The 25,531-nt window shown below is 32.7% G+C and overlaps 1 protein-coding gene across 3 annotated transcripts in view; it reads right to left on the reverse strand.

Moving 5' to 3' along the window:
* Window positions 1-25,531, reverse strand: part of ZMYM4 (zinc finger MYM-type containing 4) — an 83,235-nt gene that overhangs the window by 34,262 nt on the left and 23,442 nt on the right. The window contains exons 2-16 of one of the 3 annotated variants that reach the window (XM_081057541.1): window positions 20,695-21,216; window positions 18,974-19,035; window positions 18,457-18,627; window positions 11,695-11,779; window positions 11,200-11,455; window positions 7,144-7,318; window positions 6,820-7,032; window positions 5,026-5,176; window positions 4,428-4,543; window positions 3,741-4,016; window positions 3,417-3,567; window positions 2,466-2,638; window positions 1,778-1,928; window positions 1,088-1,228; window positions 721-758 (exon numbers count right to left, since the gene is read on the reverse strand). In XM_081057541.1, coding sequence (XP_080913667.1) covers window positions 721-758; window positions 1,088-1,228; window positions 1,778-1,928; window positions 2,466-2,638; window positions 3,417-3,567; window positions 3,741-4,016; window positions 4,428-4,543; window positions 5,026-5,176; window positions 6,820-7,032; window positions 7,144-7,318; window positions 11,200-11,455; window positions 11,695-11,779; window positions 18,457-18,627; window positions 18,974-19,035; window positions 20,695-21,205 — 2,670 coding nt within the window. In that variant the 5' untranslated portion in view covers window positions 21,206-21,216. The remainder of the gene's footprint in view (window positions 1-720; window positions 759-1,087; window positions 1,229-1,777; window positions 1,929-2,465; window positions 2,639-3,416; window positions 3,568-3,740; window positions 4,017-4,427; window positions 4,544-5,025; window positions 5,177-6,819; window positions 7,033-7,143; window positions 7,319-11,199; window positions 11,456-11,694; window positions 11,780-18,456; window positions 18,628-18,973; window positions 19,036-20,694; window positions 21,217-25,531) is intronic. The other 2 variants (XM_081057542.1, XM_081057543.1) reach the window with 2 other exon arrangements.

Consider the following 25,531-nt stretch of genomic DNA (forward strand, 5'->3'; position numbering starts at 1 on the left):
TTTGTTAATTCTTAATATATCTAATTACCAGTTTTGTTTACCAAAAAAAATGCTATTTCTATTGTAAGCCATTGTTGATGAATAACAAAGTTGGCTGAATTTAAAATAAGAACTGTTTCTTCTTAACTGAGTTAAGTGTTAGAAGCTTTAGTTTCATGATAACTAGAAATAACAGAATGACTGATGATCATTTGAGTGACTTGAAAAAAGATGATATGAATGTTATCCCAGAGACCAGGAAACACTTAACAATGTCATGGTTTTAGTAGTTTTTCTCATTATTTATTTTCTTCTTATTTTAAGAGACAAAGCAAAAAATATCGAGTAAAAAAGAGGAATGCTTATGCATAGCATAATCTGCACTGGGTGAAAAACAAACTACATTTTATAAATATTTTATTTACAATCTGACTATATTACAAATGCCCCCCAAAACCTTTTATGCCTGAATTCTGTGCAATTTACTTTAAATGCATACAATTAAGAACAAAAACAAACCTTCAGTTAACTACACAGATAGCAAGAATTCAAAAAAATTTAAAGTATATAAGACCTAGTTAAATAAACAGAAAATCCTATTCCTGAACAAAGATTAAATGAGCTCATGAAATTTATTTTATTAAATAAAGAATAAAGAAGGGCAAATTAGCTTAGACATATTCGTGCTGCATAAAAATGGAAAGTAAATACAGTGGCAATACCAATAAAAATAAAACTTACATCCCCTATGATTTTCGCTGTTACTGTTGGAACTGCACCTGATATAAATTAAAATATATATTTAGGATCTTATACAATTAAACATTAGCATTAAAAGCTGATTATTGGACAATAAACACAAAGTCTCTCATAATAAAAACGTGTTATCTTAACTTAATTCCAGGGAAGACTAGCATATAAAGTATATTACAAGAAAAAGAGATCTGGAAACTATAAAAACACTAATGCCCTCGCAGCCCACAGTGAGCCACCATTCCTAATGTGAATGTGTCAAATATATGAAAATGATTACTGACGGCAAAAAGATAGCAACCACTGCATTCACTTCAAAAAAGGCCAGATAAAATGCTTTTAAATCAAGTCATACCTTGCAAAACACTGTTAGAATTCACTGTGGGCTGAGCAGCAGGAGCACTTGCTAATGAGACTACATTAGCTATAACTGGAGTTGAATCTTTTCTTAGCGATGGGGGCCCTGTTGAAGCAGCTGACACCATGGAAATACTTGCTGATTAAAATAAACAAAAATTTTAAAACCTCATGTAATATATATGCACATACATAGAAACCAACATCTCAAGGCAGTTAAACAATGCTTTTAAATTAGAGTAAATACTGTTGGAGCAGTCATTTCAGGATTAACTGGTTTTTTTCCTATTTTTTAATTGGTAAAACTTAAAAGTATTCCACGTGCTTTATCTTGCATAACTATGCAGATGGTATATTTAAGAGGCCATGTGATTTAGATTCTATGTCCTTTGATATAGTCTCAAATCCTTTTCCTAGGAAACTCAAGGTGTCTATATCCAATTATAAAACATTAACTGCCATTCTTTTCCATAAAGTTCTTAGTTTATTTGATTCAATATGCCCATAGAAAAGTAATAGAACTCATTTACTGGACTTTAATATGTTAAATAAAAGAAGATTTCAATGTTAACGTCATTTGAATAGAATGAAATTTATGTTTCACAACATTATAGACAATTGTTTAATGTTCCCAATCTATAGAATAGTAGTCATGCACACTGATCAGAGACTAAAAGTTCAATTTTACCTGCATTGTTTTGTGAAGGTGGGTCACACATACTTTGCTGATTACAGAACATCAAGATACAAAGCAGGTTACAGAAATGTTTCATTTCTCCTCTCCATTTCAAGGACTCACTTAGTTTACCCTGTCGCTTACAACCATCACATTTGGCCATCTGAAAAAGAAATAGAAGACAGTAAAGGAGTAAGAAACAAACGATCTGTGGTCTGACAGAATAACAGCAGGATACACATAACAAGTGAGGAAATTAACTTAGAATTTAGGTCACCAAAGTGAGGATTAACTATCCTAAAATGGTAAATGTTGATCTATCAATGATTTTACACTAAACATTAAAAAAGATCACACTATAAGTATGCCAATAAATAGTAATTTAAAAACAGTGAAATGAAATAAGACCTACCTTCCTGAAAGACTCCAAAAGACAAATTCATTTTAGTTAAATAATAAATGCATAAAACTATAATTTTTAAATATTTTAATATCTTAAAACTGTTACGTATTTTACAAGGAAGTTAAAAACAAAAGGAATATAACTTCAGTGACATTAAAGTCTTCCAAAATCTTTTTTTTTGATGCTGGAGGAGAACATAATACATTTAATACTTGAAAGTTTAAATGATTAAATTTCCTTCATATTCCATCAAATAATAAAAGGGAATAATGTATAAGGAATGTGAATTATGTTTACCTGATAGAACAGAACTGTATATTTGGACATGCATTCTTCACAACAAAACTCTTCCACTTTCCCCCCCAAATTATTCTGTACCAATTTGGGAGATGTCTGTAAACAATAACTGCACATTTTACAGTGATTTCCCCAGAGTTTTGCCAAGTCATGTTTATAAAGCAATTTGCAACCTAAAAAGAAAAATCAGGAAAGATAAAATTAACATTAGAGAGAAATATTAAGTATCTCCATATTTAATTTAAATGACCTCTAATACAGTTTGCACATTTGGGTCCTCACCAATTAGTAGATCAAGAAATCAATATAGAGGATCGATATTATCATTTAGAAAATAATACAGTGTATATCTAGGAAAAGTCGATTTGTTTCATGAAACTTTTGTTTTATTTGGGCATGTGGTAATATATTGAGTCACAATGTAAAATACATTTCTTTTGTGTTGTGGTCAAAAGGTCTGAAAGCCACTAGTTTAGTAGGCTAATCCTGTGCAGTTTCAGAATAAAACAAAATATTCTAAACATATACTATAATCATTTAAATAAAGGAGAAAATATATCTCATATGGATATACAAATTCAGATCATTTATATTCAGAAACATGAAGGCTGTTTAAAACAAGGAAAGTATAATCTTAGGATGCTACCAATATTTAAGGAGTTCCCTTTAGAAGTACTATAACTAAAATATCCCTATCAACCTAATAATATTAAATGTTTTTCACATTATCACCATCTTCTGTATATACTTTGAGGATCTTTTCTTTCATTTTAACATTTATATGATATGAAGGATTAGATGAGAAAAGAGTAAACAGGTGTAAACAAAACAAAAAGGCTTTGGTGTTATACAGACGATAAAATAGATAAACTTACAAGTAACAGCTTAAATCATCAACTGCTTTTAAAACAATCAACATGCTTATTAGGTAAGATAATTTTGTGTCTTTACCTTCACTACAGAATGACTTGTCAGCACCTGAGAATCGCACAGTTTCCTTTACAATTTTCTCAATTTTACAATATTCACACATTGCCATTACATTATTTATTTTCTTATATTCATCAGAACAATTCTTGCCACAAAACTGAAACATTTTACCCTGCAAAGAAATAATCATTAATTACTAATTAAACGTTTGGTTTATCTTATGGAAATTTTTATTCCTCTTCCTTTGAAAGCAAATAGTGTAATTTTGAAAGATGAAAAGCCAGAAACAATTTTACAGATAGACCAGTTTACCCTCAAACCCTTTATCACGATCCTATACTTTACCTTATAGTCAAGAAGTTCTGGTTTTGTGCCAAAAAGACGGTTACAGTGCTGACACTTAAGTTTTACAACACTTCGTGCAAACCCAACATGTTGAGATTGGGCAGCAAGACGCTGGAGACCAGCTGCAGCAGAGCTATTGATGGAGGTGGGAGAAACAGCAGAGGTGTTACTTCCTCCTGCTGACACTGTTGAACCTCTGGGGATGCTTACAATTACTTGGCCCTGAGACAAGGGCACTACTGAAGAATTCATTCCTGTTGGTTTGTTAAACAAATTCTGAAAAAAACAAACAAAAAAGATCAGTCTCACCATTTGTTCAAATAAGTAAGTACTGACTGTCTAAATATGCCAAGCACAGTTCTAGGTATGTAAGATACATTTGTGAACAGGAAAAACTCCCTGCCTTTGAATGGGGAGTAGTATTTATATCCAAAATTAAATAATTTTAATAATCTTCTTCAAAAATAATATCCTCCCAATAGATAATCTGGGTGATAACAGTACCATTTAATTTTAAAGAAGACTGTTAAATGACATGGCTCCAATTAAGGATGAAACAAAAAGTCTAAGTTTAATAGGACTGAGACAGAAATTTAGCAATCTAGGCACTAGAAACATCTAAAAAGTTTACATCACTATAGTAGGCCACTTACTAACTGGAGAAGAGGAAGATTCCTGAAGCCATACCTGGAAAGCTACAACACAACTGTAGCTGCAGAAGTTGCGTATACTTCCATCTGACATGGCTAGGTGATACTGAGGGATTGCTGAGGTTTTACAACTGTTACACTGAACTTGTACACCTTAGCAAATCAAAATAAAAACTAATAAGTAATATATACAATTGTACACAAATGTATGAGAAGATAAATATTATACAACATATGACAATTCAAGGGCCAGGTCAAGATGCAACTGAAACTAAACTTAATCCCATCACATATAGACAAAACTAACCTAACATTCAAAATATTTTTTTAAAGTTGTCATACCCTGAAACTGTAAGATAAATGTATCCTGAAATAAGTCAGGTGTGGATAAATACACTAAAGAAGCCATATGAAATTCTTTTGGTAAGGAGGAATGCACAAATAGGAAAGCAAGGAAATAAACACAAAATAAGCAATTAAGGTAATAGGTGATATTTTACAACACAGATCTGAAATATTTTAAATTTATCTTAAAAAATCAACTAAATCTTGACAAAAATCTGTATTATAAAAACAAAGCAATAACCATAATTTTTCAACTACTGTATTAATATAGTTTACAAAACCAGTATTACCTGCAGAAGTAACCATTTTAACTCTGTAAGCAGATAAACAATTAACAGAACAGAAAAGCTCTGTCTTTCCCAAGCTATTGGTATTTTCAATCATTTCTGCTGAGGATCTCAATGATTTGCAAAGCGCACATGGTGTAATTTTGGCTGATTTCTATTAAGAGAATAAAATAACATTCATTTTTACCAAATTGCAAGTAAAATCATAATTCTTTGAAATGTTTATACTTAAAACTGTTGAAATATTTTAAATTAGTGGCTTTCAAACTTTTATGATTACAATCCTCAGTAAGAAATAAATTTGACAGAAACCCAGTACGCACACACTTATGAGGTTCTATTTGTGTATTATACAATGTGCCAGATTCCATACTAGGCGCTTTCTCATTCTTACTTCATATATTCCTAAAAACATCCCAGTGAGGCAGGTAGTATAATACCTATTTACAGATAAGAAAATAGACTCAGGTAGTTTAACTGCTTTCCCCAAGGCAAAATTCTACTTGAATAGAAAGTTTGGGAAACAAAAAGAGGTCTGCTTTACTTCTAAATCTAAGTTCTTTTTCTACATCACAGTATATATTAATAAGTGAGAAACGTAACAGGTAGTGGCTAAATTATAATAAAATTAAAATTAAAGATGTTTCAACCTATTTCTCCTCTTGTGGGATATGAAACATCTTTCAACTGACTGAATCAAGTAACTTTTAGTACTTGAAACAGTATCAGGAAAATGGTCTTTTGGACAAAGACAAAACACATGAAAATATTGTTGGGGGTTTCTTCTACTGTGAGAGCCAAAACAAGGTGTTTCTAAAAGAAGGAATAAATAGTGAAGCTACGCCCTTTCAATGGGTTTGTATATTAACCAGAAATAAATGGAAACACTGTATAATGTTTAAAATTCCAGAATCATTGCAAAGTTTTATGAACAATTTAAATAAATTTCCCAATCAACATTGTTAAATTCACAAATTTTGGTAGACTATAAAAATTCACTATTCTAAGAAAAAGAATGATCAGCAAATGCACTGAAACAGAAGGACATTGTAAAATTTAAAATGCAAAAAGTTCTTACTATGCCTTTGGGTTTATCAATCTTAAAATCTAATTTATGATCAAAGTTTACTAACAAAATATAAATTTAGTACAAACAAAATTGTGTAAGACATCTGTCATATAAGAATCCAATTCATCCTCTACAAACCTCAATTCATAAAGTAATATATAATCCACACATATGTATTATTTTCTATTTCATGAAGAGGACAGAAAACCTTTTAAATAATTAAACAGTAAGATGTTTATTTTCTGAATTGCAATTTCAACCATATGGATTTGATTTCAAGAATACAAATACAACTTGGACCTTACCCTGTCAAAAAAAAAAAAGTGTGTGTTTGTGTGTGTGTGTGTGTGTGTGTGTGTGTAAACTAAAATATATTCCAAAGATTAGGAGGCTACACACCAAAGGATGGGATTGGGTATCTCTGAGAAATGCAGAGATACTTTGTGCTTTTCTGCATTTTCAAAATCACAATTCACATATGAAGTAAAAAAGCTATACCCTAAAAACATCTATTTCAAATGCATGAATAGAAATATATGCTACTTACAAACTCTATTACAAAGTTTTTAACAGGCATTCATTTGACTACTATTTATATGTAAAAATATTAATTAAGCTAATAGTAAGATCTCAATATTTTTGTGACAGCATTTTCATAAATAATTTCCACCAAAAAATTTAGATACCCCTAAATGAACAAGACACCGGGATTAAATATGGTCATGTACCTGCTTATATGCTGTGACACACGTTGAACTACAAAACTTCTTAGACTGTCCCTCTATCTGAAGCATGTGGCATTGTCCAGAGCCACTGTAACAGTAACCCCCACAGTTCTCACAACAGTTCATGGTGAGGTTGTTAGCAGAGCGAAATTTAGAGAAGCAGGCATCACTGCAAAGTTTATGTACCACATTTTGGTAATTAACTTCATGTCGAATCTAGGAATTAAAAAATAACATACAAATAACAAGCAGAGACCATCAAAAGCTGTTCTTTAAGCACAAACATTAGACTCTTCCTTTCCCCCCAAAAGTAAAAAGATAACTTACAACAGCATTCTTCTGACACATGCTGCATTTGGTTGAAATGCTATTTGTATTTATGGTAACAACAGGTTTTCTTTTCAGTTCATATGTTGACAAACATGACTGACTGCAAAAATCTTTACTAATGGTGGTATTTTCAAACTGGGCACTGATCACATCCTTTGGATTTAAAATGTCTCTAAAATGGTAACAAAGATAAAATAAGCCACAATATAATTCATTTATTTTCTTTTTTTGTGAGCTAAATAAAACAGAGGCAATTATAGTGTAAGGAAGGGCACTGATACTTAAATCAGAAAATCTGGGTTTTCTTGGATAAGCTAAAAAATTGCTTTGATCCTTAAGTTCTGTTCTATCAAATGAGAGAATTAGTATACTATATTTCCAGATTAAAAGGATATACATCAGTTATCATTCATTATCTGTAGTAGGTGGAATTATAGGCATCTGTAATTCTTTAGGTTCTTCTATATTTGCAAAACATTCTTTAAAAATAATATTATACTTGAAAATTTTGAAAACCGCTATCTTTTAAAAGTAAAAATACATTTCATACTACAGTGTATATTCTAGCATGGTTATATAAAATTGAGTATTTCCATATCTAAATAATTTAACTTGTAGGCATTAGTAGCAAAGGCAATGAAAATAAAACCCTAGTGATTAAGGCTTCCTACCAATCCATACCTTAACCCATCGGCAAATAAGTCCAATTACATAGTAGTTTATCAGATAGTTTTAGTGTAACCATTTTAAAAACCAATTTTTAAAAATACCTTGATGAAATTTTCTCAAGTCTCTCTCTCGTACACCCTCACACAACAGTAAATAGACTGTGTCATATTCATTCCTGCATCTTAAACAGATTATACTAACAGAGTACTTTTTAGAAAAGATTACAAATATCTCTGCTTCCATAAAAGATAATAGTAAACATAATGGGACTCATCACAAGGAACACCTGACATTGCACTTTGCAATGTACTATACAGAGGGAGCCAAAAAAATATATACACATTTTAAGAAAGGAAAACTGTATTAAAATCGTAACAATATATACCGATAACAAAGATGAATACAAGTCACGTTTGACTTCTGCAATTGTAAGAGTTGCTCAAAATGGTTACCAGCAGCGTCCAGACACTTCTGATTATAGGGAACTGCTGCTTGAGCAACGTTCACCAAAGTGTCCACTTGTACACATTTTATTGGCACCCCTGGTATAACTTCATACCTCATTTTCTACGCTTAACAGTTCCAGACTACTCTTTCTGCATTTATTTTCGCCTTTACAGCTTTTTAATTAAGTTTTACTGTATTTCATTTTAGAGGTATTTCTTGAGCCAGGTACTAGCTAAACCCTGTATCAAGATATGGTACAAACATGAACTCAAGGAGTTCCCAGTATATTGGGACAAATAAATAAATAATATATAAAATACTGTAACAGAAGCATTCTTAAAATATAAAAGAATAGTGTAACAATTTTGAAAAAGATATGTATAATGTACTATAGAAAGAAAGAAACAATCATTTCAGATAATATGTGACATGAAAGGCTACCCAAAAGAAGGTGACATGTGAGCTGGATCTTAAATAGGAGTTTTCTAACAGGTGAAGGGGATAAGGGTTGGGGAGCAGCATGAACAAGGCAATGGAAGTATACATGTGGGTACTTCTCACTGCTCTCAGTAAGCTCAGGGTCCAATTATATTACATCTTATTATAGTAGAATACAGAATGAGAAGGCACAAACTCATTCCAGATAGTAAAAATTCAGAACTGATACAGACAATCCTGAAACAGTTACTTCTTTGAGTGCCATTATAACAAGAAATCTGATCTTTTTAACCGTATTAATAAAATCACCCTCCAAATTACCTTTTATGTAGGATTTGAAATACATTTTTTAAAAACAAATCATTAGGTCCCTATTATTAAGGAAACCTAAAAATTAAATGATAGTTAGCCAAAATATATCCAGTTTAGGATAAATTCAAGAAATTAAGAGATATGGTTAATAAAAATTTAAGAAAAAATTGTTATTCCAATGGCTAATGAGTTTCCTTCAACCTAAGTGCTCCTGTTATATTTCTACTGATCTATAAAAAACAACAGTAGCTGTCAGGAAGGAAAGCTTTTCTATCTATATCTATTTAAATAAAACTGAAATCCTTCTTATAGGGATTGACTTACAAATTAAACTTGTTTAACTATTAATATATGGGTTATAAGGGAGAGGGGGAAGAGATGCATGTGCCAAAATTAACCAGTTATGTGACACTGAGCATATCTTTTAACTTCTTTGAATCTAATTTCCTTATATTTAAGGTAAAATCCAATTCAACAATTTTATAATCAGACAACCAGATTATCCCAAACTGTTATAATGATTGTGTAAAGAAGAGGGGGAAAAAGGGAAGGGAAAGTGATGAAAAGGAGATGAAAGAGTAGTTTAGGAAGTAAAATGGAATGCAAGGAAAATAGATTGATCAGTGGTTGAGAACTGAGCGACAGGAGAAAAAGGTATTCTGTAATGAGAAGGGAAAAAAGTAAGAAAGAGAAAATGAAAAAGAAAATGAGGTGATAGGCAGATAACAAGTACTTGAAAGAACAGAAAGGAACAAAATAAAAAGAGCAAGGGATAAAAAAAGAATAACAGAATAACTGAATGAAGAGAGAGAACAGTTAAGAGTCAAGGAATGACAGGTTGAAAAAATGGAAAATTTATAAATAATACCAAACATAACAAAAAAAGAAAAATGTAATCTTAAAGAATTAAATTACATAAGATCAAAACAGAGATAAGATATACCACATAGGCAATGTGTCTCCAGATAACACTAAGCAGTTATCTGTCTCCAGATAACACTAAGCAAATAATAAATTTAGGGATATAATAAATTTAGGTGAAAGGGGTATAATAAATTTAGGTGAAAGGGATACAATAAATTTAGGTGAAAGAATAACATGTGGACAAGAATTTAAAAAACACAGAAAAAGGGTACACATTTTAAAACGTCTTTGAGTTTTCTATGGTCATTTTGAAATTCACTCATAAATCTCTGAAAGTAGTATCATGACTATTATTATGAAAGGAAAATATCGTTGAAATTTAAGAAAGTGCTGATTCCTAAAAAATTAAAGGAAGAAACATAAAAGGATGTTATTATGTGAATTATTTCATTGCAAAATAGGAAACAGGGAAAAAAGCCTATAAAAATTGTAATTTTCAAGTTGATTTAGAATCCGATGATGAATATACCAGAATATAGAAATTAGACGTGGTATATTAAGTAGTCATTTTTAAAAGCACGTTTCATAATTCAAACAGTATAAAGAAAGAAGTCCACTTTTGCTAAATCAAACTTGAAACATAAAGGGAAGTGCATATGACTAACTTTCAGAAAAACATCTAACCATATTCAAATTTCTTTTAAGTCTCTTATCTATATGCCTTTTTCCAATTGAACCAGAAGAGGGAGCACCTTTTCCTTTTCCAGACAGAAAGGAGAGCATCCCTATGAGGAACTATAAACACAGATATCTAAACTAATAAATCATGGTTTAAGTAGCTTAATAATAGAAACCAAAGTGTTTCAGAACAAAAGCATTATTCAGATTTTTCTGACTTAAAGTTTTTATCACCTCACAAAATTAGCCAAGACCGGGTCTTATATTAATGTTTGCTCCAAAAGACGCATGAGAGCTGATGGTCCGGCTAGGTCTTATTTTCGGGGAAACACGGTATGCTCATATAATACCCCTAAAATGGTATAATTTTTGTATTATAAAGCATCTCAACTAACAAGGATGAAAAGGTTGCTTTCAAAAATATCTCTTCACATATAAAAGGCACATTATTTAAAGTTTAAAAGAAAACTGAGCACCTAGTATCCAGAAAGAATGGAAGCATATTTGTTGGTACTAAATAACATGATATTTCTTAAAAAAAAAAAAAAAAAGATAAACACACAGAAACGTAGGAAATTAAATACATGGATAAGAACAAAGTATCTTAAAGGAAACAAACAAAGATAATTTAGAATTCTGCTATACTTAGAGCAACTTGAACAAGTTTTCTTGGTGGGAGGAGGCGGTGGGCGGGCAGGTGGAACTGTATAACCAGTGAGGCACAGTGTGGAGCAGAAAAGCTGTGTAGACCCTTTCCTCTGATAAGCAGTTTGCCCCTTCTGGAGGATTTTCTTGCAGCCAGAACAGGAAACTCGAACAGCTGTGGCTGGAACTGAAGGAAGCATTTTATTCATGGCAGATGACGTCAGAGAAGGCTGAAAACCAGTAGTCAACTGTGGAGCTTTAAAAAAAATTGAAAGAAAAAATGTTTTACTTTTTACCATGAATTTTAAGTATGCATCCTTTCTTTCTCTTCTAGAGCTGGTCTTGAAATCCAACACTAATTATGCAATATACAACTAACGCCATTCTAAATGGGCAGAGAGAACTGCCTCGTTTACTAATACAAGCAGATACTCTTCTCACTCGTATTGGTCAGAATAAACATACATGATTCATTTATTCAGTTCTGTTTCTTACCAAGAGGACTGCCACTGACTGAAAACACAGCACTAATTTTCAGTTCCCCCTCTTGAGTTTTTTGCTGTTGGCCATGACTGTACTCCTTTTAAAAAAAGAAAATAAATAAATACGTAAAGAATGAATACAATGTATCTAAAGAAATCCAGACATTCAAGACATTTTACTATCACTATATCGAGGTGGAAAATGTTTATTTACTACATTAATGCCAATAAGAAATAACAGCAGCAAACTATAATTACAATAAGGATATAAGTTTGTATATGCTAAGAGAGTAAAAAGCAAAAAAAAAAACCAAAACACGGCAGCTATCTAATTAGCTTGTAGCACTACCAGATATTTACAAATTATTCTTGATAATTGTATTATTACAGTATTTAAACTGTAGTTCATTATAAAAGTAATACACACTATACAAAATTTAGACAAGTAGAAATAAGGATGACATTCTCATCATATTTCCATCACCCCAAAACAACCACTGTCATTCTTTTGGTATATTTCTTTCCAGTCTTTTCCCTTCCTGCATTCAGAGGTTTTATTTCTTTACATGGTTGTAATTATAGTGAATATACCAGTGTTATAAAACGACTTTCAGATCACTTGAATCAACCGAGCAATTGCATATTATTACATATTACCCAAAATAACTTCTAGTGGCTAAATATCAGTGTTTTTTAAGTTGGAGTGCAAGAGTCCTTAAAATCTATAGATATACTCTAAGGAGTCTGAGAATTCTAAAATAATTATTTTTAAAACTGTCTTTGTTTCAATAACCTTTTTAGTGAATGTAAACATATTTTAAGTCGCGAATAACCACATATAACTAGTTATACTACAAGTTTTCAGTGCTGTTGTTTGCTTTTACAATTATTGCATTGTGAAACCCCTAAGTGGTAGACTTAATTTTTATTTTTATTTGTTAATCAAACTGAAACATGAGAAATCCCACAACACTTCTTATTCTTGGAATTCTCAGGTAATTCCAACATATACCCTGTTTTTGTGGTGAGGGGTCTCTGTACAGTAAAGTTTGGTAAATACTGACATATTTTAATAGACATAGCAGATTACACAGGGAAGAGACTGGGGTGAAGTGAGTTAGGCACTTGCCTCAGGCACAAAATTAAAGTATCAAAAATTTCAGTAAACAAGATAAATAATATTTCAATGCAATATTTTTTATAATAAAAAATGCAAAGACCCATGATTCCAAAGACCACAATAGCAAAATTTTAAACAAATGACAGGATCAGTATTGCTAATTTTTCCTTTGGATTCAAGCTCCAAACTGATGGCCCTGCATGGCATTGAGATTATATAACCTCAACCCAATATTGGTCCATTTGTTTCCACACATTTCGTATAATCAGTAATGCCATGATGAACACCTTTGTGAATATTCATACTCTCATTTTTAGTATTAACACCTAAGGAAAGGATTTTTACAGTGGAATTAGTAGGTAAAAAGGTACATAGTACGGTTCTTGATACACAATGACAGATTGTTTTTCAAAAGTTTAATTATATTTATTCTAGTAATTTGTGGACAAAGCCATTTAAAAGGTCTTTTCCCACTGGTGTTTCAATCTGCAATTCTTTTTTTAATATCCGTTTACAAAAAAGCATTATAATATAACAATGCTAATCCCGTATAGCATGTTATCAACATTTTTTCAATATGTACTTTGAATTCAAATTTTATGAAGTGGTTTGTTTTTATGCCAAAAAGCTGGCAGTTTTTAACCTTTGTGATTCCCTCTATTTCTTACAAAGTCCTACTTCAGCAATAAAATTCTAAGAAAGTAGTTTCATTGTTATATAATATAGTGCTTTAATTCAGAGGTCAATAAACTTTATCCGCAAAGGGCCAGACACTAAATACTGACTTTGCTGGCCATACTATCAGAACTACTCAACTGTCCTGATAGTGCAAAGCACCCAGATATATATGTAAATGAATGAATGTGGCAATGCTCCAATAAAACTGTATTTACAAAAACAGTGTACAGAAAAACAAAAAACAGAAACACAAAAGGCAGGCTGGATTTGGCCCACTAAGGATAATTTGCCGACCCCTGCTTTAAATCCACCTGGGATATATTTATTTTGTCATATGATAGGCATTTTTCTTTTTCTTTCTCTGAATAGCTGTTGAATTCCTTCCACTCACCACTAACATATCAAATTCCTCAAAAAATATCTTTTGTGGCAATCTATTCTGTATCGTTATTAGCCTGACTAATCTTATGAAATCACACTATCCTAAAGAAAATAATTGTGGGATCTTTAACCACTTACTAGAGTTTGCCACTATCAACCTCTCTATTTTTTAGAGCATTTGTGTAATGTGTGTGTGCGTTACTATTCTTCTTCAAAACATCAGAACCTATAGTTTCATCAGAATTATATCAAAACTATACCTTCATTAGGGATAACTGATATCTTACATTTTTAAAAAAGTCTCACCATTCATTCAAGTTGTCTTTTATCTGACGCAAGTACTTTTTGGTTGCTTTGCTGTAGCAAAAGTGTATCTTTTTACTATCATCATATCTAACTGGGAAACAACTGATTTGTAGAATATTGTAAATTTTATATAACTAAAATTCAACCAGCTACTCCACTGAACTTTCATGAATTCCACTAATTCTCTAATAAAGATCCTTACCAGCAAATGATGATAATTTTGTCTCCCCTTTTCCATTGTTTCTTCTACTTTCTTTAACTTGTATTGGGTCGAAAATCCAACAATCCTACTGATGTCCACCAATAATGCTGACATCAGCAATCTGTGTTCTTTTAGTAATTATTAACAGTAGGTTTCCATCATTTTACTTTAAATTCAATGGCAGTTATTGATCTGAAGTAGATATTTCCTTACCACGATCGAGAGAGTATTCTAAGAAATGCATGGTGAACTATACAAGATGTCTTTTGGCATCTAGATATCTATCTACGTAGTCTTATTTGACCTGTTGGTGAAGTTATACATTAAAAGATTTTATAATATTGACTCATCCTGACATTTCTACATTATATAGTATAATGCAAATTTCAAGTAAAAATTTTCTTTTAATTTCAGAAAACTCCAGAAAAAAATCAGTACTCATTGGCACACTTTAATGGTCTCCCATCAGCTCTCTTTTTCACTATCTGTGACAATGCTCCAAACTTCTGCTACATTCCTTAAGCCTCAAGTACTTATTACTTATGTAATACAGTAAAGTAAGTATATATCTTAAGGACTCTGCTTATACAGTCCACATGCTTTCAAGGCAGAATCATGTTTATATTAGTATCCTCCCACAATGACTAGTTTTACAACTATTTAATAACAAAATGACTAACTTGAAAAGTGAAAATCTGATTACCCAAAAGCTTTCAGAAGCAGAAAAACAGGTGTCAAAACAAAACCAAGAAATCCTTTACCAATACCTTTACCTTCCTTTTGTTTACCAAAAGGAAGATCCATATCGGTATCCCAAGACAGTATCTCAGAAATGAAAAACCCAGCTCCTATAGCCATATTATCTGGACATGGCAAAAATAAACCCCAACATTCTACTGCATTCTTATTTCCAACACTGTGGAACTCACTACTGTAACAATTAATTTGCTTTCCCATTCTGATCCATTTATTTCAATGAAAGATTACAGATTAACTCTCCTTTTATTATTAGCAAAAAGAATAGAAAAAAAATCATGATTTTAATGTAATACTTATTGAATTTCCAGCTTTTAGAAACTATAGAAAAGGGGAAAAAGAAAAATGAGTTCTCTGGCTCTTTAAGGTTTCTATTTTAAAAACTTCTCTAGGCTTTTTTTTTTTAATTAAACAATTTTTATTTACAAGAAGATTGGTAGACTAATAACAATAAGACCTTGATTATGGCCCCAGATTGGCTGGCTCCTTCTTGCCCCTATGTCCTTGAGTAACTAACTTAACCTCTAGGAACCTCAGTTTCCTTATCTACAGATGTAGTTAGTCTCATCTACTCTGGCCTTCTGAAATAAGAGGAAGAAACAACATAGTACACGTAAAAGCATCTGTAACTGTAAAAATACTATGGAAAATATTATAGTGACATGCAATAGGATTTGAATGAAGAAATGAAACTGGGAGGTCGAATGATAGTATGCCAGTAACAGACAGGAGGATGGCAACTGACGAACACAGAAAATCGTAACTGAGGAAATAAGAGCAAAGTAATACAAGAGGTGAAATTTATATACACACATTTCAACACCTTAGTGACTTATATGGGAAAGAAAAAAAATTAAAACCCAAATGAATTTTGTAAGGAGAATTAGGGAATGAGCTGAAAGCAAAACTACAAGTTAAGTGAAGAGAAAAGCCAAGGGAGGTTTAGACATGGTGCCATGAGCTAAAGCTATGATCTGATTAAACCATGAGAAAAGCTACTACGTACTAGTAATTAATGTTCAAAAGTAAAGGCTGACCACACCTGCTAAATTTACCAGTATTTTATGAGAGTTAGGATAATAGTACTGTTTTAGAAAGTAAGAAAATAGTATATCGGAACTCTCGTTTCCAGTCTACGGGAAATGAGTAAGGTGGTACTGAACAGCAAGGAATATACATTTTCAATGGTCTTGGGGGAGAAACATAATACCTAAAAAGAACAAGACAATGAAGAAAGGAGAGGGAGAGGGAAAAAAGGAGGGGAGGGGGGAAGGGATTTCTAGAAGAATTATCAAAGTTCTGATCCTACAGTACTGTTGTAGCTAATAACAGAGAGGACTTCTCCGAGAAAAACAGCTTTAATCACTCACATGCTGCGACTGCCTTATTGTAGAGCCAGGGTAAAGAAGGCTCCTGGACCTCATATCCAGGACCTACACACATTCCTGCTTGGTTTTCAAGAGTCCAATCAATCAAGTGTTGAGCCTTTGGGGAAGTCCTTCCCCATTATCATGATAAAACTTCATATTCAACATTTTATAACACATTATTACACTTTGAATAGTGTATAAAAATACAGGTGTTTCTTTGTCCTGACAGTTCCATCCTATTAGTATTCCCTTGACACTAGAACCTCTGATTGTTTTCAGAACAGTAATACAATCTTGATGCCCTCTTCCCCCGTGTATCTCGCTCGTCTTTGCTACAACTGCCTTTTTTTTTGTCCCAAGGAAAGTGTCAGTAGGTCACGTACAGCGAGAAAGGATGCCTTTGGTACCCTACCAGCATTATTTCGTACAGATTTCTGATGTCCACAGTGGGATGTGTAAAGAGACAGGAGATCTTCCCTGTACACACACATGGTTGTAGTTTTCTGAGGCATACACTGCCACATGAACTTTCCCTAGGTATCAGGACATTTCTTTATCCCTAATTCAGATATCCAAGATCTCCATTCTGCCTACTTCTATTAAACCTTCTTTCAATCTACCTTCGATTCAAATATTTTTGTTTCTTCTCTACCGTCTTCTTCTTTGTAGCCACTACATTCATATCCATCCAACTCCCACAGCTTTATCATCACTACTCTACACAGCTATCTTCCACTGGACATCGTGGAATTCTTGCTTAACTAAGCATCAATCTGACTCTACATATCACCTCCATCTATAAATCATCTGTTTCTATCTCCTTATTCTAAAACAGTGGTTCTCAAGAGCAGACGATTTTGCCCTCCAGAGGACATCTGGCAACATCTAGAGACACGTGGGAGATAGGGGGTGCTGCTACAGACATATAATAGGTAAAGGCCAAAGATACTGCTGAACATCCTACAATGTACAGGACAGTCCCTCACAACAAAAAAATTACCTGGCCCAAAAGGTTAATAGTGCTGAGATAGAAAAACCCTGCTCAAAGACATCAGAATGAAAAAAAAAATCTCTTCCACAGAAGTCTCGTGTTCTTAAACCCCCTAATAGGAAAGGTAATCTTTCTCTTGATCAACTGTCATTTCAGAAAAAATAGTTAATTCATGCTATTTTTACTTTCTCAGCCTCTGAATTCATGCAATCTACATAAAACATAGACCACCCTCAAATAATTGCTGCTATTGTATATTCATTGCTTGTTCCTCTTCCTACATTCAGAAAGGATTACAGTACCTGGTGTAACTTCTTTCTTCCATCCCAACCACTGCAATGTCATTAATTGCATGGATAACTTTGCTGACTTCAGGACCGCAGTTATAAGGTCTCTATGACTTTTACCTCCAGAGCAACACTGAAATAGCAGAGCTCTATCTTTACCCTTATTACTCTCGGATCTCACATTTGGAATCCCCTATCAATCATCAAAGCTTCCTTTACCTTCTACTCACTGATCCAATTAACTGGTTTTTCAATCAATTAAAGAGATCCTGTCCATTACTCCCTCCTAAAAAACACAATTGTAAAAGGCCTATTGCCATATATAAACTTAATCAAGCCATAAACTCATAAACTTTCATCCATGTCTGCTTTATCAATCTCTAATCCTTTAAGACTCACACTTTCGCTAATCCTGCACTGAAACTGTAAAAATCAGAGAACAGTGGTATTCAGGAACAAAGTGAATTAAAAGCCTTAATTACTATTCAGGAAAAGTTTCATATAACTTGTTGATTCCTTAGCATTACTCTCACAAGATAATTCAAATTGCCTCAACCTTCATTAAAAGTCTTCTCTAGCCCTGTCAACAAAATGCTTCACTCCTAATCAAGAACTTCCTCTCTCAAATGAATAATTAATGTGTGGAACAAAAAGAAGGGGAAAAAAAAAAGGTGAAATGTTTACTTGAGCATTGTCAGGTTCATCTTTAATTTTGTCTAGTAGTCCCTGCTGTGGTGCCATTGCTTTGTCATACTCATCATCCAAAGGTTCTTCTTTAATTCTAATATTTGATGCAAAGGAATTCCCCAGTTCCGAACCAATGGATTCTTTATTGGCAAATGGATAGCTGGAATCCTAAAACACAATATAAAGGATTAATAAATATTCAGATTTAAAATTTATTCCTCTTTAGGTTTAACACCCAGAGAAAAACTCACTGGAAATGAAGAACTCTATGGACATCAGTTAGAGTCCCTATGTCTAAAGTAAATGTGACATATGTCTAAATATTAAATACGAATAAAGAATCTAAGAGTTGAGGCTTCTTAGTACCTCTCCAAAGATGTCCTTTCCCAAATAATAAAGAAAACAAAAATCAGCACTCTACCTACTACATATAGGTACAGTTTAGAAAGTGACATAAAGAAAACTTTGACACTTGCCACAGTTACAGTATTCTACATACACACTGAAAACTTACCCTAAAGTTTGTTTCTGGGGTTTGTGGTAAATGGGTATGTAATGTTTCTTCAACTTGATTAGCTATTGAAAGAAAAACAAAACAAAACAAACACATGTATATGAATAACAAATCTTATAAAGAGTGACCTAAAAAGCTGTAATTTGATAATCATCTCTCTTTTCCAACAAAGATGCTCATTAGTGTGAAACTGGTCATTGCCCCAGCCCCCCAAAAAATACCCAAAAGGTAGTGTCACTCAAAGTAAACTATCTGGCCCCACCTAATTTTCAGCCTCATCTCACACTTTTCCTTGCTCAAACCTAAATAAAGTGATTACTTTATTCACTATGCTGAAAATTACTTGTGTTTGCTCTACCCCAGTTCAATTTATATCATTCCAAATCCCCTCTATGTATCCCCATCTTTATAGTTTTCCAGACTCAGCCCAGTTCAAAATTCACCTGTCCTCTATAAAACCTTCCCTGGCCAATAAGCTAAAAATAATCTCTAAGAACACTTAAAACATACTGTTTCAGTTACGTGAAAGAAATCTTGTACTGCCTTACGACAAACTCTTCCACCATAGTCTTTAATTATAAATTAAATCTTACACTATTCAACTGGTCACTGACATCCTACTATTGACTTGTCTTGTCCCTCCTAGTATTAGACAAGATCCTTGAGGATAAGCACCCTCATAATTTTCAGTATCCCTGCACGGGGTACTGAAAATACATAGTGAACAATATAGTATACCTTTGTATAGCCTTCTACATCATGGATAAATTAATTGCTCTTTTTAACAATACTGATTTGTTCTTCCTACCATATTCTTCCTGGTATTGTCAGAAGAAATTTAAGGGTTGGTAAATTATACCTTACTTTCCTTCATATCTACTGAACATTTATTGAAATATCATTATTAGGCCCCAAGAATAAAAAGATGAGTAAGATACAATCTGACCCTCAATGAACTCTTATACTAGTAGGTAAGGCAAAAACAAATATAGAGCTGTAATACTGTGTGATAAGTACTATTAATGAGGCATGAACAAAATGCTATGGAAATATAGATAAGGAAACAATACATTCTTGATGTAGAGAGATTAGGGATGACTACAGGGTAGAAGAGGTTTATGAGTTAGGCATTGTTGGGTGAGAAGTACTATTACAGGCATATATGCAAAGAGAGAAAATGTCATGCAAGCAAATGGAACAGTAAGAGAAAAGACATGAAGAAAATATATGATATATTCAAGAATGGAACTAAAACTAAAGTACAGGGTACACTGGGCAAAGAGGCTTAAGAGCAGCCTCAAGAAACTTCTAAAACATAAAACAGAAATGTTATCAAAAAGAAAATCCCTTCCTAACTTGGACTAATTGGTGGGACAGCAGTTTGAATTAGTGCTTACAGCACAAAGAAGTTAAATCCAACTTCAGGTTCCAATGTTCAACCAAAGAAAATGAACAGGTGATTCGAGTATCTTGCCTTCTCATCAAAATATTGCAACCAGGGGAGGGAGAAATGAGGTTTAGAGCTACTTTTCAACCATATATACCATTACCAAAAGTTACTGGGAGAAATTCAGTCACTCTGTAAAGAACAAGGATAAAAGAAAAATGACAAGCTTACAATGAATTTAACTATTCATACGTTGCTTAGCATCAAAAGTAATATAAGCTATATTATCAGTATGTTATTTATTGTTTTATGGCTCTGTTCCAACAATTATTACCTGCTTTATCAAAAATACTGCTTTTCAACCTTGAATCCAATTCTTTATGGGGTTTATCCAACCGTTTTTCACGTTCATAAGTTAGGTCTCTATTTTTCTCCTTTCCAGAAAATGTCTCTTTGCTGTTTTCTCTTACTAGACTAAAATCTTTCCGTATTGATTTAAAGACAGAAACCTGATCAAACTGTTTAGGAAAGTCTTTTTTTAATTTATTTTGAATCTGTATTTCATTTTCATTGTCTGATTCATGCTGTGTGACTCTTCTCTCTACTTCCAAGCTATCATCAGTATGAATTGAAGAAACAAGATTGTCCTTTGAACTAAAATCCTGTTCATCCTCATTGTCACTACCAACGACTGGAATTCCTGCAAGATCCCCAGAGTTCAAAAAATAATCATCTTCATCCAGCAATGAATTTTCAGATCCTGTTTGATTCGGCACTCCATAAGACATGCTGTCAAGGGTAGGAGTTAAGTTGTGGTCTATATCTTCAGACATTTCTGTATCCATGATACCACCACCTTAAAAAGTAAAATACTGTTTAGACAAATGATAGTGCTAAAGTTGACCACATTTACAAGGTCTGTCTGGTATTTAATCAATAATATTTTTCTCTCCAAACAAAATATAGATAATACTGAAGTATTCAATTAACACTTTGAGTTAGTTAAGACAGATATAACTATCCCTATTTGATAGATAAGGAAACAGGGACCTAAAAATTGAGAAACTTATTTTGGGTTAGGAAGAAAGGCAATATGATACAGAAAAAAGTACCAGCTTCAGAATCAGACATATCTGTGTTGGAATCACAGCCATGATCACTGAAAATCTACTATATGATCCTGAGAAGTAAACTCTCAGGTTTCCTTATAAAACAGTATAATACTCACCTTGGAGGTTAATTTATGGTGAGGATTGATGATAATATGCATAAAGGGCCTACTAACAGAGTGACTGACACATAGAAGGGAATATACAAATGATAATTATAATTATTATTTATGATTGTTCTAGGGACCTGATATTAGAACCCAGGTCTCTGGTCTCAGAGTCCCAATTTTTCTGCACTAACTCTAATAAACACAGCAGTTAATGTTTATAATACTAAATATTTAAACGTAAAAATAAAATTTATCCAAGCCAGAATAAATTTTAAAACTGTTTACTGTCTAAAACTACATGCTCAAGTCTCTCTCATTCTAAAATAAAACAAAAAAACCTTCGAGTCTTGTATTTCTCCTGCCCTCATTCACCTTTCCTTCACACATAAAGTCTACAATTGGTTTGTTTCTACTTCATCTTAATCTTTTGCACTGCATTCGGTTCCTAAGTTTGCAAGGAAATGCTCTCATTAAGATAATCAATGATCTTTCAATGGTCAAATCCGTTAGGATTTGTGTGCCACACCCCTTATGTGGTACACCCATCCTTTGGTTTCTTTGACACTATATTTCTTCCTACCTTTCTAATTGGTCTATTTGTTTGACACTCCTCTTCATCTATGCACTCAATATCAGCTTTCCTCCAAGATTCCAGGTCTCTTCTCATTTTACACACTCAGACAACTATTCTATTCACCACAATAGCCTGGACTTTTGCTGTTAATTTCTTAAGCACTTTAGCTTAGACCTTTCTTCCAAGATTCAGATGTCTATACTCTTACAGTTCCCTTAGGGACCTCCAACTCTAAAACCAAACTCATTATGTTCCCATTCCAAGCATACTCTTTTTGTATTTTCCTCAGTTGATTAATAGTATCACCAAACCAGCTGTTTGCTCAAGATAGAAAAAGAGAAGCATTCCAATTTTCCTTCCCTCTGGACAAATTCAAATCAATCTCCTCCATTTGGCACCATTCCAATACCCCACATCTCTTCCTGTTGAGTGTTCTAACTCAATCTACATGATTATCTAGGAAGCAACCATATTCCTACAAACCCTACCCCAGAACCACATTTAACTGGTCCATGAGTTGCCAAACTGGAACTGATAAAATTACAGTGAAGCAAACACTAAAAATATTAGTGGCACCAATGGCACTGCTTTTATTTGTCACTGAAGCCCAGATGAAATCTTCAATGTGGTCGGTTCTTCAAATCATTCCCTGGATTCCATGATCCAGGATAAATTCCTCTTCTTGTTTAAGTTGATTTGGTTAGACCGTTACTTACAAATCAAGTCCTAATTGATAAAGGGTCCAAATGAAAGCTTTCTTCAAGTTTCCTCGCTCTATAAAGCCAACAGAATTATCTTTCTAAACCATAAATCATTCCATATTATACCTTTCCTTGAAATCCTTCAAGTTCCCCACCACGTAAAGTACTCATTCATTCAGCACAAATTTATTAGGAAGCCATTCTGTGGTGAGTACTGTGATAAGCTCTAGGTATAGAATGATGAAAAAGACAGCTATGATTACCCCTCCTCACAGAACCAGAAAAAACAGACAGAGGAAATAATCAAATTAGAAAATTCACTATTTTTACTTATCTAAATAATACTCAATTCAAACAACAGATGCTAAAACCTTAGGAATATCTTCAACTTATTTTCACACAGTATGCCACAGAGAGTGAAGCAGGGATGGGATGAGAAAGCATGCACAGTATTATAGATATTCAATGCACTATTCTTTCCATTATTCTATTTATTTGAAAATTCTCATAATAATAGAAAGTTAGGGAGAAAATATAAATAAGAAAGCAGGATGTTAATATATACACATACATATATAGTGTGATAAATCTACCAGACTGTAAGCAACTAAAGGTCAGGGTTAGAGCCTTCTTTATACAACCGTTTATCCTTAATACTCAACCACATAGCCATGTGCTCAGTAACTGTTTCATAAATAGAAAGAATATGTAATTCATGTGGTCAGCAGTTTAATCTAAGTTCCATAGTACATGAGAAGTCAATACTAAAACGTATATTACAAACTTTCAAAATCTCTACATTTAAATACAAGATACGGTATTGGGAGAAGAGTAACCACATGGAAAAACTGGATCCCTAATTCATACCAAAATAATTGCCACATGTATTTAAGGTTTAGACATAAAAATTAACACAAAAATAGAAAACCATGGAAGAATTATTTTTAAGTCTTAAAGTAGGAGAAAGCCTTTCTTATGATGGCACAAAATCCAGAATAAATTTATTTAATAAAACAACACAGATGGGTACTAGATTTATTGGGGTGATCACTTCGTAAGTTATATAAATGTCTAATCACTATGTTGTATACCTGAAACTAATATAATACAGTATGTCAACTGTAATTGAAAAACAAACAAGTACTTTTTAAAAAGATACACACACAAAAAAACAAAATGTAACAAAGAATAAAAATCAAATGTGACTAAAAAATTTCCAAAGAGAATACAAAGAAAACCAAAAGATACAGAATAAACTGGCTAAAAAGATTTTACTGCACTTTATATAACAAAATGTCATTTCCCTAATGTATAAAGACTCTTACAATTCAATAAAGATACAAATAACCAAATACATAAAAGCAAAGGATTTGAATAAGCATTTCACAGGAAAGTAAACACTAAGGTTGAACCTTGCTCACGAGTGAAATGCAAACTAATAATGCAATGAGATACCATGCTCACATAGCAGGTTGGTAATAACAAAAGGTTTTGGAAACAGCATGGCTGCTATGCTATACGCTAAAGCTGCCAAACTATAGACCACAGCCAAAAAATATTTTAAAAGAGTCGGTGACAAAGACCATATGTGAGCTACAAAGCCTAAAATATTTACTGGCTGGCCCTTAACAAAAAGTGTAAACTGGTACAATTAAATTAAAGAGCAACCAGGCAATATTTATAATACTTTAAATACACATACCTTTTGAGCCAGCAATTCAACCTCTAAGAATTTATTCTATAATCTCGTAAGAGATCTATGAAAAAGAACACTTAAAGCAGCAAAAGACTGGAAACAGCCTGTATGTTCATCAGTAAGGCTAAATTAATTACAGTACATACTTACAATGGAGTATTATATAGTTGTTAAAAAGAATGAGGCAGCTTTATGTAAGTTCCCAAGGTTGATTAAATAAAAATATCTAAGTGGAGAAGAATATACTCGTACACATATATTATGCTATCACTGCTGTATTTTTTTAAATTATGTCTATGTGTAATTGTTTATGCATAAAAATATTGATTTTCTCTGAGAAAAAGAAGCTGCTGGGAAACAAAAATACTACTTTTCAAAGCACACCCTTTTGTATCTTTGAATTTTGAAGTATATGCATCTACCATCTACTAAAAGATTTTTTATCCTTATTTGAGAATGTAATTGAGTTTAAAACTTTCTCACAGATAGCAATTTCTAACAAAGCATCTAATTTAAATTTGCAATTTTCCTAGTTTATTATACATTGAACATGTAGGCTGCACAAAATCTTATGAGGTTAAAATGTAAGTACTAGTTATACATATTAATATATACAATTAACTGTAACAAAATTCTATTCATTCTTGTGGACCATGGAATCAAACAAAAGAAACAGCTTCTGTTTCTCAGAACCTGGATCTACAGAACAAAACACAACAATACATTGTATTTGGAGATCATAATACCTAGTGAAACACTTGAAAGCACAAATTTCTCATGGAAGATTCCAGCTTTTAAACCTAACTGTGAACATGTTTGGCACATCTGAGAAAAAACAAGGACAGTATAGCTGGAATTGAATGTGGGAGAGCTAGAGCACTAAAAAAATGAGAAAAGAGAAAAGGCCAAAGGATAGGTCTATTATGAATTTGCAGACCACAGGGGGAAAACAAAAAGCAATAGATTTAAGTGTGAAAGGAA

Source organism: Rhinolophus hipposideros (assembly GCF_964194185.1).
Source record: "Rhinolophus hipposideros genome assembly, chromosome: 8".
NCBI classification, from domain to species: domain Eukaryota; kingdom Metazoa; phylum Chordata; class Mammalia; order Chiroptera; family Rhinolophidae; genus Rhinolophus; species Rhinolophus hipposideros.